Genomic DNA, 16817 nt, shown 5'->3' on the forward strand with positions numbered 1-16817 from the left:
CTGGCCCTTTTCATAAACATAAAAACATACAAACAACAATCACGCCAACAAAGATATAATGCAGAGCTTACATGATTCATTCATTCACATTTACTCTCTCTCCCTCCCTCATGTATTCATTCATACTCACTCACTCACTCACTCACCTCATACTCACTCCCTCCCTCATGTACTCATTCGTTCAATCGCTCACTAAATAAACTAAGGGCCCGTCCCATTCCTCCCCCCTTAAAACTTCCACTTGGTTTTGATTGCCCTTGACAGTAAAGTCCCCTTGACGAGGGAAGTGGGGGTGAAGATCTTTCCCTATGAATTGGGACACCACTATATGCAAATTAGCGTAGCGAACATGCTCATCTAAGTCACGCGCAGCGTCGACGTGTCTAGCGGTAGTAGCCTTCTACTTTTTTCATTCAGGAACATGCCGGTTCCAGCGGTTATGTTGACTGTTGTGTGGGCTGTGTTGGTTTATCTGTGTCTGGTTAATCAACAGAGATATTCGTGTTCATGAGAACGCCGGAACAGACATCCTAAATATTGATGAAACTAACCAGATCAGATATATAACGTTATTTGATGGGCAGACTCTCTCAAACCATTCGGCAGATATCATGAACATCAGATAGCTTCGTGAGATATTTTCTAACATTAGTGTTCAAAACTCGAAAGTCCTTTGGATGTGCATCAAACTAACATATTTCAACATTTTAATATGCTTATTTGCAAAAATATATGAGCAATGCAATTGTTCCTTTCCAGCGGTGTCAGCCATCTTGGTTGAAAAATGTGGCCGGCTCGCTGAGCTTGCACGGTATCCTGGGTAATTTCATCTCCCACTTTGTTTTAAGCCTGCATCGGTCCTGGCTATATTTTGAGGGTTGATTTTAAGGAGAAAATAGCACTCCCCTTTGCTCCCTAAAGTAATGGGACACCCTACCCCTACACGTGCACGCGCAAAAACGAGGGTTAGGGCAAAAATCTAGGGGAAGGGGAGGTATTGGGACGGGCCCTAAGGCTTAACTGTTATAAACCAGAGGAAAGAGATTTGGTTCGTATCCTTAAAAACTGACCATCCATTTCTAACCTTATTGATACAAATTACTAACAACGCTGCTCTGCAAACTCATTGGGATATGTTCTGTTGGCTAATTGAAATGTTAAAAAAGTAAAATATTTAGGATTTTCCGTGTCATTTCTTTCTTTTCATGTTCATGCAGCCTAGGCCCGCATGTCTACAAGCAAGATTAATTTTCCATCACATGGTTTTGTCAATGTTACGCAACATGTACATGCATATGCATTGACAATACAGCACCAGTCTTCAGCAGAATTTGGCTTAACTAAAACGCAGCATGCAGAGGACTCCAATTTAAGCACCTTAAAGTAATCAAATGTAATCTCTCCTTCAACCTGTGCCAATGTCAATCCATACATTCCAATCCATACATGACCTAGTGCATTTTCAGCACATTTCAACAAGCTAAACTGATGTATGTCCAAGTTCTCTGAATTCACTTCAGTCTCAGACATGGATTTAGAGTAGAACAGTTATGGCGTGGGAAGGCTGTATCGCTTCTGAGCGGTGACACTTATAGCATTCCTAAACAGCAACGATAGTCTGTAGAGTAGCCTTACCTTTGATGAAGGGATTTCCTTAATGTTAAATAATTATTTGGCCCTTGCTGCTAAAACGATGCACAAATTATTTGCCAATGATTTTGTTCATATTCACTCAGACTTGTGGCATTATAGGTTTCTGCATTAGGTCTACTGTTGGAACAAAATAAGCCCAGAGAGTTCATTGATTTGTAGGCCTATTTTATTCTTGTAGGGTAGGCTATATGAGAAAAGGCCAAGAGTTTCTTAAGCACTTTTATTTCGGTATTGTCTTACCTCAGCAAGGCTACAGCTCCATGAAAACAATCAGATATAACTCTATCTATAGTCTATAAAAAGTCTATAAAAATTTATTTTTATGTTGTATTTGGCCGCTGTGTTTGACTGACATGCAGACTATTATTTTTTCATTTCAATACAGTATATGAAACAAACCTCAGTTTAGATAATCATATTCACACATTTTTTTTTGCCTAATTGACAACCATGACCATGATAATTGATAATATAAAATTAATGTGCACCATGAGCAAATGATAAAAAATCTTTCAGAATGCTTTCCATTCTTGAACTGCATCGAATCGCATTGCATCGAATCGTACTTAATCGTTTTTTATAAACATGTATCTTTTCTTGTATCGAATCATGCCCATGTATCTAGATGTGAATCGTATCGTCTTTTACATGAGAGATTCACACCCCTAACATGTGGGTGGGTGTGTGTGTGTGTGTGTGTAAACATATATATAGACAGTAAACAGGTATAAGGTCTAAACTAACAAAGGTTAGTTTATATTGAAAATGGGCCAGAAAGTGCTCCTCTTTTTAGGTTATGTTTTACCTAGCTCAAAAAGTGGTTAAGGGTTCGAGCTACTGGTCAGGGGTACGAGCTTGTAACCGAAGGGATGCCGATTCGATTCCCGACCCAGTAGGAAAAATGTAGGCGGTGGAAGTGGTTGAGCACTGCTCTCCCATGCCCACATCCACGGCTGAAGTGCCCTTCTAAAAAACTTGTTTTGGCTACATGCCTTCTTCCGGGAGTTAAAAAAACTTAATTAACTCCCGGAAGAAAGCATATATCCGAAACACGTTGGAGTTTTTTAGTAGGTTAACTTGACCAAGCCATAACAATAAAGGCTTTTTAACTTTTTCAACAGAGAGTGCCTTGGAGTTTTTTGATTCTTAGTCCAACCAGTAGACTATTATAAGCTAGCCAACTGTGCTACTTTGTTTACAATATTCCCAGGCTTCAACCAGACAGCTGAATTAAAGAGGTAGAGTTGTAATAGAAATAGTAGGCTATAATCTGCATTAAGTGTGCCGTCATAAATATCAGAAATTCAGTATTCTCTCTTTTTATACCAGGATATAATAGAATACAGATATACAATAATATATTCTAATCCTCTGAAGTTCCAATGTAGGCTATTGAGTTGCCAGCCAAACGGGCAGTTGGAGCCCTCGTTGTGTGAAGTGTGCCAGCCCGAGTCCCAGATCGGCCCAGCTGAGAGGCGGCACTGCAACTGATGATGGTGCTGGTGCGGGGGACTTTCCAGTGGAAGTGAGCTAAAGAGGCAGCGGACTGGAGCCAGCAGCAGAGGAGGGAGGAGAGGAATGAGAGGGAGGAGAGGAGGTGAGAGGAATGAGAGGGAAGAGAGGAGGTGAGGAGGAGAGGGAGGTGAGAGGAGGAGAGGAGTGAGAGGGAGGTGAGGAGGTGAGAGGAGGAGAGTAATGAGAGGGTGGAGAGGAGATGAGAGGAGAGGAGTGAGAGGGAGGAGAGGAGGAGGAGAGGAAGGAGAGGAATGAGTGGGAGGAGAGGAGGTGAGAGGAGGAGGAGAGTAATGAGAGGGTGGAGGAATGAGATGGTGGAGAGGGAGGAGAGGAGGTGAGAGGAGGAGGAGAGGAAGGAGAGGGTGGAGAGGAGGTGAGAGGAGGAGAGGGGTGGAGAGGAGGTGAGAGGAGGAGGGGAGGAGGAGAGGAGGTGAGAGGGAGGAGAGGAGTGAGAGGGAGGAGAGGAGGTGAGAGGAGGAGAGGAGGAGAGGGAGGAGAGGAGAGGGAGGAGGAGAGGAAGGAGAGGGTGGAGGAATGAGATGGTGGAGAGGAGGAGAGAGGAATGAGAGGGTGGAGAGGGAGGAGAGGAGTAGGAGAGGAAGGAGAGGAAGGAGAGGGAGGAGAGGGGGAGAGGGAGGAGAGGAGGTGAAAGGAGGAGGAGAGGAAGGAGAGGGTGGAGAGGAGGTGAGATGAGGGGGAGAGGAGGAGAAGGTGCAGGTGAAGGAAATAAAGGACAAGAGTAAATGAACAAGAGGAAGTGAGAGGAAATTAGGAGGAGAGGAAAGAGAGGGAGGAAGATAAGGTGGAGGTGAAGAGGAAAGAATAAGCAAAGGATGAAGATAAGGTGGAGGTGAAGAGCAGAAAGAAGAGGAGGAGACCAATGAGAGGCAGGAGGAGGAGGAGAAATAGATGGAGGCGAGGGAGGTGGAAGAGGAAAAAGAAGAGGAGGTGCAAAGGCAAAAGGAAAGCACCTCTCAGCTCTCTCTAGCTCTCAGAAAACACAGATATCACACACACACGCGCACACACACACCCCCCTTTGGTCACACCGACAGGCACCCAGTACATTTTTTTTTTTTTTAAAAAAACACAAATCTTACATACATTCACCCCTTCCCCTTCACTCCCTGTAAACACAACGAACACAAAGATGCGCGCTAACTGAAAAACAGACATTGTTTCTCTCCTGGTCTCTATCTCCACAACACACACACACACAGAGAGAGAGAGTGTGTGAAGCAGTGCCAAAGTATCTCCGGCCGCGCTGCTGTAAACATAATACTGTACTGAGATCTGAGGTTCCGGAGTCCTGCTGCATGGACATCAGCAGAGGTTGAGGCCTGCGGGCAGCCAAAGCCAGCCAATGTAAAGAAGGGAGGGAGGGAGGGAGGGAAGGAGAGAGACAGAGAGAAAAAGTAAGAAAGAAAGAAAGAAAGAAAGAAAGAAAGAAAGAAAGAACTTTGACTATAATGAGAGCGGAGAAAGAAAAGTAGAACAGAGAAAGCAAAACATTTTACAATGTAAAATCCACTAAAAACATTTAGCTAAACAGAAATAAAGAGGGAGGAGAAAGAGTGTGAAAAGAGTGGTCCTAAAACATGACACATCGAAATAAAGTAAACAAACGAGAGAAAGAGTGTGAAAAGAGTGGTCCTAAAACATGACACATCGAAATAAAGTAAACAAACGAGAGAAAGAGTGTGAAAAGACATGACACATCGAAATAAAGTAAAAAAAAACATGAAAGAAAAAATAAAGTCGAAATAAAACAAACGAGAAAGAGTGTGAAAAGAGTGGTCCTAAAACATGACACATCGAAATAAAGTAAACAAACGAGAGAAAGAGTGTGAAAAAAGTGGTCCTAAAACATGACACATCGAAATAAAGTAAACAATCTAGGACTGTGTTGACAAATGACCATGTTGTGATATCCAATTATGGCTAATATATGGAGATGATTTCATGATTCTTGCAGAAGGACATAATAGAATAAATAGAAGTGACAAGAATAGGAGGAGAATAGATGAGTGCAAAAAAACTGAACAAGAAAAAGAGAAAGAAAAGGATAACTGGATGGACAGATAGATCAGATGGACAGAGAGGTGTGTGCTGTGCTTAGGTCATGTCCTCCTTAGGCCCCATCAACATTAGTGAGGAGACGGGCCCCATTCTCAGTGCTCCATCTCCCAACGTAGACTAACAAAAACACAAAAGCACGACACTAGTGGCTGTTCCTTCTGCAATCTGGCTGATAATAGCAACCGTATACAGACACAGACGCACACACCGAGGGTTAACTAAGCATCGTTTGCCGAGCATTATCTTTATTAATCTAAATAGCATCTATGTGTACACGGAATCATGCTAAACAACCAAAGGTATGTATGAGTGAGTGCATACGTAAGAGTGGCCAAGCGCCTGAAATTATAGTGTGTGTGTGTGTGTGTGTCTACAGGGGCCACGCTACCATGTGATGAGTTGAAGGCTAGTGAGGCATGTCTTTTCAGTTGGCCCTGAAAAAGGACCCCGCGCTTGGGCCCAAGCACACTCAATTGTTAGGGACGATATTGTGACGTACAACTACCGCTACAGTGGTCAACAGCTCCTTTTGTTCACATTTTACATATCTCAATCAGCCAGCTTTGATGGGGAGTCACCCAATACCTCACAGATCACCCAATACAATTTACACAACTTCATCAAACAGATACAATAAATATGATTCTACTGCAAGAATAGTTCTATTGCTAAGTAATAGCATTGCAAGAACATCAGTAATAGTGAAAAACTATTATGTGGTATGGTATACAAGAAAGGACCTAAAACTTGCAAACTATCTCTGCTTTAACAGTGCGATAAGTATCCAACTTCCCATCCTTACTACCATATCCTTTAAGTCTAAACAGACAAGTTTATCTGACAGCTATTTGTAATGGCTGTGAAAATGTGTTGATTTGTTGAGAGGAAAAACATAAAACCTATAACCAAACAGCTGGTGATGCATCTATCTGCTAACTGTCACAGCAGCACAAATCACACATTGTACCTTTTTACCGCTCTGGCTGTAAATCCTCCTCGCAGGACCTAATGGATCAATCACTTCCTGTCCGTCAGGTTTCAGCGTCTTTGGCTTCCTTGCTGACAGAAGCGACACTCTTTACAAACGGGCACTGACCTAGCTGGAACGATCTGATTCCAATACCTATACAGGGTTACATAAATAATTGTACTACACCTGATATATGTAAATCCTTTTAACCAATGGAAATCAAGGGCTAGGGTAAGAGTGGAGTGCAGGTAGATGACCTAATGACACCCTGATCAATCATGGGGAAATCCTGACAGATATTCACCTGTCCTTTTAATGCTACATTCTAGATAGGCCATTTTCATTTAGGTCCGTGTTGGGTGAAGGCCTTGGCTTCCTTGCTGACATGGGTGGAAGGTCCTCCCCTCTGTTTACAGGCAATCTTTACAAACGGCACTGAAAAACCTAGTTCCTGGAACGACCCCTGATTCCCCAATACCTATTACAGGGTTACATAAATAATTGTACTACACCTGATATATGATATGGCATGGCATGGCATGCCCTGTTTGATAGAGTGTCATGAATGCTTAACTAATGGAAATAAAAAAAAAAAAAAAAAAAAAGCTTCAGCTGCTGCTGCTACTACGAGAATTAGACTACTACTTATGCTACAGCTACTATTTCTACATCAAGTACCACTGCTGCTATTACTGCTAACATTATTACCAGTGCTACTACAACTAAATATACTACTCTGGTGCTAATTGCACTAGCTGCTAGTTGTCCTGGTGTGAGGCTACTACAACTAGGTCTACATGCTAGCTGCACTAGCTGCTAGTTGTTTTGGATCAAGGCTACAACTAGATCTACCGCTCTGACCTGGCTGTGGCGACCTGTGTTGGTGTAATGCAACTACAACTAGGTTTACGACTCTAACCTGACCACTACTAGCTCTAGCGGTGTTGCTGTGTGGAAACTAGATGCAGCCCTATCAACCCAACACAACTACTGCTACCTCAGTCTGTGTTGCTGTGTGGAAACTAGATCTAGCCCTATCAATCCAAACATGACTACTGCTAGCTCAGGCTGTGCTGGTGAGAGTAGACTAGCACTAGCCCTATCAATCAAACCTGACAACTGCCAGCTCAATCTGTGCTGGTGAGAGTAGACTAGCACTAGCCCTATTAATCAAACCTGACAACTGCTAACTCAGGCTTGTTGGTGAGAGTAGACTAGCACTAGCCCTACTACTCAGACTTGACTAACTCAGGCTGTGTTACTGTGGGGCAGCTGGTTGCCGAGCACTACCCTCATGGTACAGCAGAGAGACTGACGGTGCTGAGCTGCATCATGGTGAGTGTGTGAGTCACACACCCTGTACAGTGGACTCTGGGGGCCACATGAAGGCTGGGGTGAGATGGGCACTGAATGTGCTAGCATTATTAGCACAAAAAAGTTGCTGTTTCGTAACAGACCTCTCCGTACTCACTACTTATGGGTAAAACGCTCCTTTACATTCGAAGACCACCATTGGCTGTTTTCTTTATTTTTCCAATTCCTTGCAAATGGTGTTGAGACGGGATCCGATGTTCTCTCTCTCACACACAGCTTCTATTATTAGCAAGCACAAACTTGAATGGAATGGAATATGGAAAACCCATATTTATTTTATTTGAGAGAAACGATACAAAGGTGCTTCCAAAGAAGTAACAAATTGTTTTGAAGCACACCACTTGGAAGTAGCCTAAATATAAGAGAGTCAACTTTTATTTTCATTTGATTTATGCAGGATGTCCTACCCTTCCTGACTTTCCAAAGATGCTTCCAGAAAAATAGGGTCTAATACATTTTGTTTGAAGTACAATTCGACAATCTTAGCCAGCCATTGTTATATTAGTTTTGATTGAAGAGCTTTATCAAGGATCCCACTGCTTGATATCCAGAGATTGTTTCCACAGAAAGGTGTGACCTAATATGACCTGATGTAATTATTGCAGTCCAGATGTTACATGAAACTTTATGCACATTTACTTGCTCACGTATATATGTATGTGTGTGTGTGTGTGTGTGTGTACATATGTGGGCATCGTAGGATGCATGTGTACTCCTGTGCACATGTGCATGCATGTCAGGATGAGCCTGGGAATCTGAGGGGACATCTGTCTGTGTGTCTGTGTGTGTGTGTTTGTGTGCTTGTGTGTGTGTGTGTGTGTGTGTGTGCCTTGCGTGAGTAAAGACATGAAAAGCCAGACAGGCAGAGAGCTCATGACTCTCGGAGTTTGGGTCAGACGGCCATTGACCTTTAGGGGGTCATCGAGTCTCACAACTCCTAGCGCGTGAACTCGCATCACGCTCGACCGCTTCAGTTCACTGACCCTTTCTTTCTTTCTTTTCCGCTTGTTCACCCTCTGTCCCGCTCGCCCTCACACATCCACAGAATTGATGCAGCCTGCCAAACAACATAAGCTAAAGCCAACGAATCTGCCTTCACAGGCACGCACAGAAGTGTATGCAAGAACAGCAAGCGTAGTCAATTATTTGCTAAACAATGGGGCTTCACTGTCTAAACAGAACACAGTGGCACCTTCTCTATGACAATTCACAGCAGACAACCAAGGTAGGTGTGTGTGTGTGTGTGTGTGTGTGTGTGTGTGTGTGTGTGTGTTTATGTATAAGTAACATTAGGACCAGGCCTGGCACGAGATAACTCAAGACACCGCCACCCTCACTAGCTCTGTGCATCACCCCAAAGGAAAGTATTTGTTTCCAAAAGACTGCTAAACAACGGAACTTGATCCGGTCTTCCCCTTTTCCCAAAACGCCTTTGTATCCTTCCTCTGTGTGTGTGAAACAAAGAGAGAGAGAGAGAGAGAGAGAGAGAGAGGGAGAGAGAGAGAGGGGGAGAGAGAGGGAGAGGGAGGGAGAGAGAGAGAGACAATGGGCAGAGATAAACTTGGCTATTAAACTAGTCTCTCTTAACATCCTGCTCCATCTACCAGGTGCTTCAGAGGAGATTTATAGAGGAATATATAGTATGGGAGGAAATACAATACAATCTCTGTCTCTGTGAAATCGCCATATCACGCTGAAGAAGGGCATCTTGTCCGAAATGTCCGTGGGCCGATTAAAAAAAATAATGTTGAGAACTACCCTTTATTTCTAAAGAAAACACAATACCACACAGTAGAGTTTAAAATCAAAGAAATTAACAGTTTAGCAATGCATGTAATGTGTGGTCACTAAGTCCTGCACCTTGTCAAATGAATATCTGAGCTATGGTTGGGCTGAGCTACAGAATGGTAAGGCAGTGAAATCTCTACATCATCTTGAGACACACTGAGTGTGATCGAATCATAGCAACCGTACAATGAATCCACATCGGATGAGTAATGATATCTGTGCGGCCTGGGGAATGAAACGGCATTAGTTCTGCGAGGGTGGGACCTTGTTCTATCTGGCCAAAAGAGAAATGCATTGCTGTCCAAGTGCACAATCAGTCAAGGGACATCACAAGGCCTGATGAACTCCTGAAAACATGCATACATGAACGCACACGCGCACGAACGCACGCAAACACAGGCACATGCACACACGTGCCTCGCACCCACAGCAAACGACTACCTAAACTTGAGGGGAAAATGGATGACTAAATAAAAGCCAGGACTGGAGATACACAATAATGGACTAAACACACACACACACATAATTATCCGTAACAATCGTCTTTTTAACTGTGTTAAATCTGATTACAATGGGTGTGTGAATCTGTTAGACGAGGGGAAGTGCATGCATGCACCTGATTCATACACACACAGAGAATATGTTTTCCTTTCTTTATTTTTCCTTCCTTCCTTGGCGTGTGGTGTGCTCACAAAGCACTTCCTGTCTCTCAGATCACAGGTGAATATACACACACACACACACACACACACACAAACACACACGGGATGAGGAAATTTGGGTAAACTCAATATGTCCTTCTATACACTTACCTTCAAAACTGACCTGCTTAAAAGCACATTCTCCTTGCCAACATGTCACACACACACAGAAACCGTAAATAAAAGTGTTTTCATTAGTCAGCCTCTGACACAGCAAATATGTTGCTATGCCATATTGCTTTTTTAGCCCCGACAAATTTCAGTTCAGTCAGCTGCAGCTGAGCGAAACATGTGCTGTTGCTCTGTGTGAACTTTGCTATTACACAGCCAAGGGTGACTCGAGAGAGGGAGAGATGGGGAGAGAGAGAGGGAAGAGGGGAGGGGGAGAGAGAGAGAGAGAGAGGGAGAAGGAGGAGGAGATAGAGAGGGAGGAGGGAGGGGGAGGGAAGAGGGGAGGGAGAAAAGAGGGGACGAGAGAAAGAGGAAAGGGGGAGAGGGATAGAGAGAACAGGGAATGAGATGGGGAAGAGGGGAGGGAGTGAGAGAAGGAGGGAGGAAAGAGGGGAAAGAGAGCGAGAAAGGGAGCAAAGTGAACGGTCTGGTAAGATGTAAATGAACTAAAGAGAAAGCCACGGCAGAGACAGCAGATAGGATGACTGATAGGATGTGTACTGACCAGGAGATACAAATAGAAGACAAAGAGAAACAGAGACATACAAGGAAGATCACAGAAAAAAAAAAAAATTGGGGGGGGAGAGAGAGAGAGAGAAAGAGAGAAAAAAAAGAGAGAGAACGCAGTGGACAAGAGAGCCAAAACCAGCCAAGAAACAGACATACAAGGAAGATCACAGAAAGAAAGAAAAAAGCACATGGAAGAGAGAGAGAGAAAAAGAAAGAAAGAGAGAGAGAGCACAGTGGACAAGAGAGCGAAAACCGGCCGTTAGCCGGTCCTCTCATTAGCCATATGTCTTCTGGTCAGCTGGTTCAACAGGTTCGTATGACGGCCACCACTAATGCCACAGCCGGAAGCTGTGTGACATGTGGCCACGTGCTAGCGCTAGCGTTCCCCATGCTGCCTTCATACCAAGATGACTATCTCTCCGCAGGACAGGTTAAACGCTCACCATTCCCCCCCCCCATCGTTATTTGCATTTTGGTAATAGGAAACATAATTGAATGCTTTTCGTGTGCATTTGTGTCTAGGAGAGTGAATGAATTAGTGAGTGAAGGAGTGACAGAGAGTGTGAAAGAGTAAGGGAAGGAGTGACAGAGAGTGTGAAAGAGTAAGGGAAGGAGTGAAGGAGAAGAGGAGTGGAGGAAGGAGCATGTGATCCTGAAGTCTGATGCATGTCAAGGCCCTCTCATTTTCTAATATCGGCTCCAAAAAAACTTTTAATTTGAAATATTTAAATGCCACTATGATAAAGAAAAATGCCATGAACTACTCTGATGGAATCTATATTTTTCTGTCAACAAATTAGGTCATCACAGTCTGATCACAACCTGGCATACTGGGAAAAGGGGGGGGGGGGGAACCTTTTGCAGGTAAGAGGTTACATGACTGGTAGCATCTGGTTTTGCAAACAGTTATTGTGCTTGTGAACTTCAGCTAAAGTCAAAGCAATGCCCGAACACCCATCTCGGACGAAGTAGCAGCGTAGCAGAAGGCTATTTGCGAACGGCCGGGCACTGCCAAAACACAGGCTGCTGCTATTCCAAGCCGTTGGTTTGAACAGGCAGCCCAACAGACAAGCACGCGAGATAGGGCAGCATAGGGCCAATAATAGTGTAGCTCCAAATCAGGCTACAACATTAAAGCATGTTGCCCCACACCACACTGATAGACTGTACACTGGGGTGTGATAATGGACAGAATCAACGGTACGGTACATCATGTACAGTGGGTAGGCGTGTGTGTGTGTGTGTGTGTGTGTGTGTGTGTGTGTGTGTGTACGCTTGTTATGGGTGTGTGGAGAGATAGGCATACCCATCCATAACATACATGCATGCATATGTGCATTATGTGTGCACAATTACACTAGGGATGGTGTGTGTTTGTTTGTGTGTGTTTGTGTGTGTGTCAGTGCGAGTTGAAGACCTTCAGTGGAGCATATAGCCAGGACGGAGGTAACATGAGGACAACAACTGACCAGCGCGCACACACACACACACAGACTCCACAAACACAAACACACAAACACAAACACACACGCGTGCACACACACACAAAAACAACACAAGGGCACAAGGAGACCAATAAGCAGGCCTCTGTTCCACACTATCACATCTTGGTGGAGAATGACTGAGGGAGACTGTGTAGACACAACAGCAACATATCTTTTTCATGATAAATAAAGCAAATTTCAGCACTGTCAAACTCTTTTTACCGTAACATTATCCTTTGTTTTTAAATAATTTTGTCAACATACATAAGGAATAGGGAATAGAAAATTGACCTTCCAGAAGTACTGGCACAAACAGTGTCGTTAGAGAACGGACGAACATATGGCCCTGCCTGAAAAAGAGTGTTTTGGAGAGGCCTTAGCCATGTCAGATGTCATAACATAATCTCAGGCAGAAAGTGTATTTCCAGTGAATGTTTGGAAACAAGAGTGATAAAGTATAAATTCTGAGGATTTATAGAAGGGTCATTCCATATTAAATCAGATAAGGATGTCTCAGATTTTGCACAAACTTTGTCTATATCATGAATCAATGGGTCCCAAAACCAAGGCCTGTATAATATTTGATTATTTATATTATGTTTGACAGCCTGAAAAACACATTATCTGTTAACACATCTAGTTTTACCCTTACTTTATCCATGTTCCTATGCTATGATGATTATTTACAGACAATATACTGGTCAATGCCATGTGGGTACAAAAACTAGTTTATAACACTCTCTATTATAAAAAGTAGTTTATAATACTCCCTAATCACTTTCTTTCGCACTTTGCTCTGAATAGGGCCCTCATAAAATCAATGGCATGCATTACAAACATTTAATGGTCCAGTCATACTGAGAATAATGGTCATCTTCCACCCTACAAAGTTTGGCCCAAAGATTATAGAACAGAGCTCTGTTCTAGAATCTTTGGTTTGGCCGTGCTAGTAGTAATACTTTTTGATACATCAATGTCTAAACATGGCTCACAATAAAAGGCATTTTTTAATCCAAGGGCATAGAAAATATGAAAACATTGGAATTGAACAAAAACATTTCACAAGTCTTCACTTTGGAACCTAAACATTATGTAAACAAACTTTAAGCAAAATCTGAGAAACTGTTTTCATGGATATGGTCTGGTATGACATTGAATGAACCAGACCAAACACAGAACATGATGCCAATGTAATCACACAGGCTACCATTCGATAACTGTCCGCTTGTGTCAGATAATAATTGATGTTCTCTTTTTATCTCTATTTCCAACTGAAGGTTATGGAAACTATGCAAGATATTCATGCTTGGTATCTGTGGCATTTTAAAGAGACTATGCTCTGTTAACACTGATTTATATACTTAAACCACTGAAGATCAAGTCACACTCTTCAGGAGATACAATATTAGGCCTCGATGGACTGCATAAACTTCAGTAATAATGCACAAGTCAATAAAGACTTCAACTAACTACAAAACTGAAAACTGTGTGTGACTAAGTTAACACATCAGAGCTTGTTTTTTGTATTGCAGGACTCCCCATAGCATACACGTACTAGAGGTTTTAAAACAACGAATAGTGTTGTGAAATACAGACTAATATACATAGGTCTTTTTTGCTGTTACATGTGTGCTACACAGCTAACTATTTTATCACGAAATAGGCGTGGCGCAGTGTTCCCTTCAACCGCTTCAATGGTTATGGTAAATAACGTCAAACGGATGCGCCATGTGCGATTTGAAAGCTCAAAAAAACTCGTATTAAATAGAATGGCCTTCTCCATTGAGTGACTGGAGACTAGTAGGCTACCTGATTAAACGGTCCCATTGATTTCTCGTTGCAGCAACCTTTTATGAAAGACAAATAACAATCACGTGGCGTGCTTTTTGAAGTTTAACTTTTGTGGAATGGTCGATTTGTTTGTGCAAACATTTAACGTTACTTTCATCACAATGGTTCTGAATTATTACTAAATTATCACGATTGATGTCAATCATTCACTGTCAGAGAAAGTGAGAATAAACGTGTGATTTATTTTCCCTTAACGTTACTCACCTTCGTCCGTCCGTTTATTTTGTAGTTGCCCAGGTTACCATTACAGTGTCGGACTAGGTCGTCCATTCTACTCATCAGAAAAGCTATTTTCTCGCAGCCGGGTTCTCTTCCCTCAATCCAAGTAATTTTGTCCCCTCTTATGTCTTTGGAAGAATCGCTTTTCTGACTGACAAGCTGCCCGTCGGTAAATTTTCCGCTCTGGTGCAGGGCTTTGACATCCTCTAGAATATTTAGACCAGTCTCTTCGCCGAGGAAGTTGTCAACGACGCAAATGCCATGCTTGTTCATACATGGAACTATATATTCCATGGCCAGTCTTTGCGGGGGGGACCTCGTTTGTCCGTTGGGCTTGGTGTTGTTGGTAATTCCGTCCCCCGCTTGTTTGTCATCGTCTACACCACCCGAGCTCGTCGCTGAAGTGATAAAATCTTTCATTCTTTCACCGTCGGACGGTGGGTTGGTAGGGCCCGTTTGTGAGGTGCTCTGCGTAGCCGCGTTGCTCTGCTTGGCACTATTCTTTCGCGACAGCCGCGGCTGCCCCTCTTTCGCTTGCCGGGGAGGCTGCGCTGGTTCGGGTTGCGCTGGTCCTGGCTGCGCCGGACACTGAGATTTATCGGATTCCTTCTTGCATACTCGCTTATGCTTGGTCCAGTCCTGTATCTGGTGCTCCTTGCTACAGTAGAAAGAATTTCGACACCGGCCGCACTTCAGGAGGTTCTCCATTTTACCACAAAGTTCACAGTATTGGCGGTCCCGGTCCAGATCGGTCCCGGTTTCCTCCTTGGAGCTTCCCTTTTCCATAGCGAAGGTTTAACCGTCCAGAGAGCTCTTTCCCTTTAAATTCACCGCTTTCCTTGCCCCACTGCTACCATGCAAGTTTGGAGTGTCCACCTTAACGACGCTAGCGCTAGCGAGAATGGTATGTCCGCCTTCGCCCCGCCGCCAAACAATAACATCACACGCACTTTGTTGCTCACTCTTCATGTATATCCGTAGGTACAAAATAACTCCCGTGCTTTACTGCATATTGTCTATTAACTTCTAGGTTCGCCCAAAAACGAGTATCAGCCCAGCGGGGACGCATGGCGCCAGCCGTTCCTCTTTTTTCTTCGCTCCCCTCACGTCCTCCAAACCCTGCCCCTGACGTCAGCACATTTTAGGGCGGAACAAACTTCAGGCCCAATCAGAGCCCACACTTACCAATGACACAGCAGAGTATGCAAGGGAAAGGATTACAAAAAGTTCACTGCGAATTGTAGGTTAGGCTACGTTTCTAAATCATTTCACACACGTAACTTCTTTTATTAAAGGATTTCATGCGTTATTTCACCATGCCACTGATGTTGTTTCTCTGCATGTGACTCACTGGCGAATGCATTTATAGACCTGTTATGCCTATCCCCTAAAATAGGTTCTGTTATGTAATTAGATATCTCATAATATTACCGTTATGCAATTTGGTCGTGGTAGATATGTTGTATAAAACTATGGTGTAACCATGGGCGGATTATGAACTTTTGGGCCCCTGGGCCCAGATGTATTAAGGGCCCCCCACTTATTGTTGTATATGTGGGAGGGGGGGGTTTGGGGGTCCTCCCCCAGAAATGTTTTAATTTGTTTGATGTGATTTCCTGTATTCTGGTGGATTTTGGGGATGGCCAATACTAAATTCACTCAGATTCATAGCCTACATCCTGATTTGTTGATATTGAGGCAATGATTCCCTGCAAAGGCTTGGGCTTTAGGGCCCCCTGACCCCTTGGGCCCCTGGGCCTGGGCCCGGTAGGCCCGTGCAGTAATCCATCCCTGGGTGTAATGTTTGTTTATTTATTTATGTATTTATGTATTTGTTTTATATGGGCCTATTATAAAATGGGGAAACGAGAGAACTGTAAGCCAGAAAAAAGAGGAAACTTAAACCTAGGCTTAAGTCCTACCGATAACATTAATTTGCTCATAGTTTACAGAAAGTGAAATGTTCTATATTATTCAGTTAAAGTCAATGATAAATGTACCAAAAACACTATGATGATTAAGGATAGTGTAGTTAAAGGCTGAAATATCTACATATTGCATTTTGAAGATGGGAATATACTTAGTGTGTGGATGCAAGTATGCTGTGCTCTCTGCTTTGTTTGTGTGTGTGTGTGTGTGTGTGTCTGAGTACATGCACGCTTATACTGTATCCTCATCACGTTAGAGCAATACAATTAGGCATGTACTAATATAGTCCCTCTTCACAGTGTCAGAGCCTTGTTCATTAGTATTGTTCTGTCTTGTCACCTTATCACAAGTCAAAACTAACTATTTCTAGTAGGCCTATAATTCCCTGATACTGTGTGTGTGTGTGTGTGTGTGTGTGTGTGTGTGTGTGTGTGTGTGTGTGTGTGTGTGTGTGTTTGACTTGAGATACTCCACTTTCCCACCAGTATCTACGTGTTTATGAAGCAGTCGGAGCCAGACACTTCGTCTGCCAGGGTTTTTTATCCCTTTTTTTTTTTTTTTTTTGAGGGAATC

General features: G+C 43.2%; 1 protein-coding gene across 1 annotated transcript in view; it reads right to left on the minus strand.

Annotated features, from left to right (window-relative positions):
* The window catches only part of egln1b (egl-9 family hypoxia-inducible factor 1b), a 33879-nt gene extending 18366 nt beyond the window's left edge, over positions 1-15513 (minus strand). Inside the window, exon 1 of the mRNA XM_048248835.1 lies at positions 14301-15513. Within this exon, the coding sequence (XP_048104792.1) occupies positions 14301-15101 (801 nt within the window). The 5' untranslated portion in view covers positions 15102-15513. The remainder of the gene's footprint in view (positions 1-14300) is intronic.
* Positions 15514-16817: the final 1304 nt, after the last annotated feature.

This window comes from Alosa alosa, chromosome 7 (genome assembly GCF_017589495.1).
Source record: "Alosa alosa isolate M-15738 ecotype Scorff River chromosome 7, AALO_Geno_1.1, whole genome shotgun sequence".
Taxonomy (NCBI): domain Eukaryota; kingdom Metazoa; phylum Chordata; class Actinopteri; order Clupeiformes; family Clupeidae; genus Alosa; species Alosa alosa.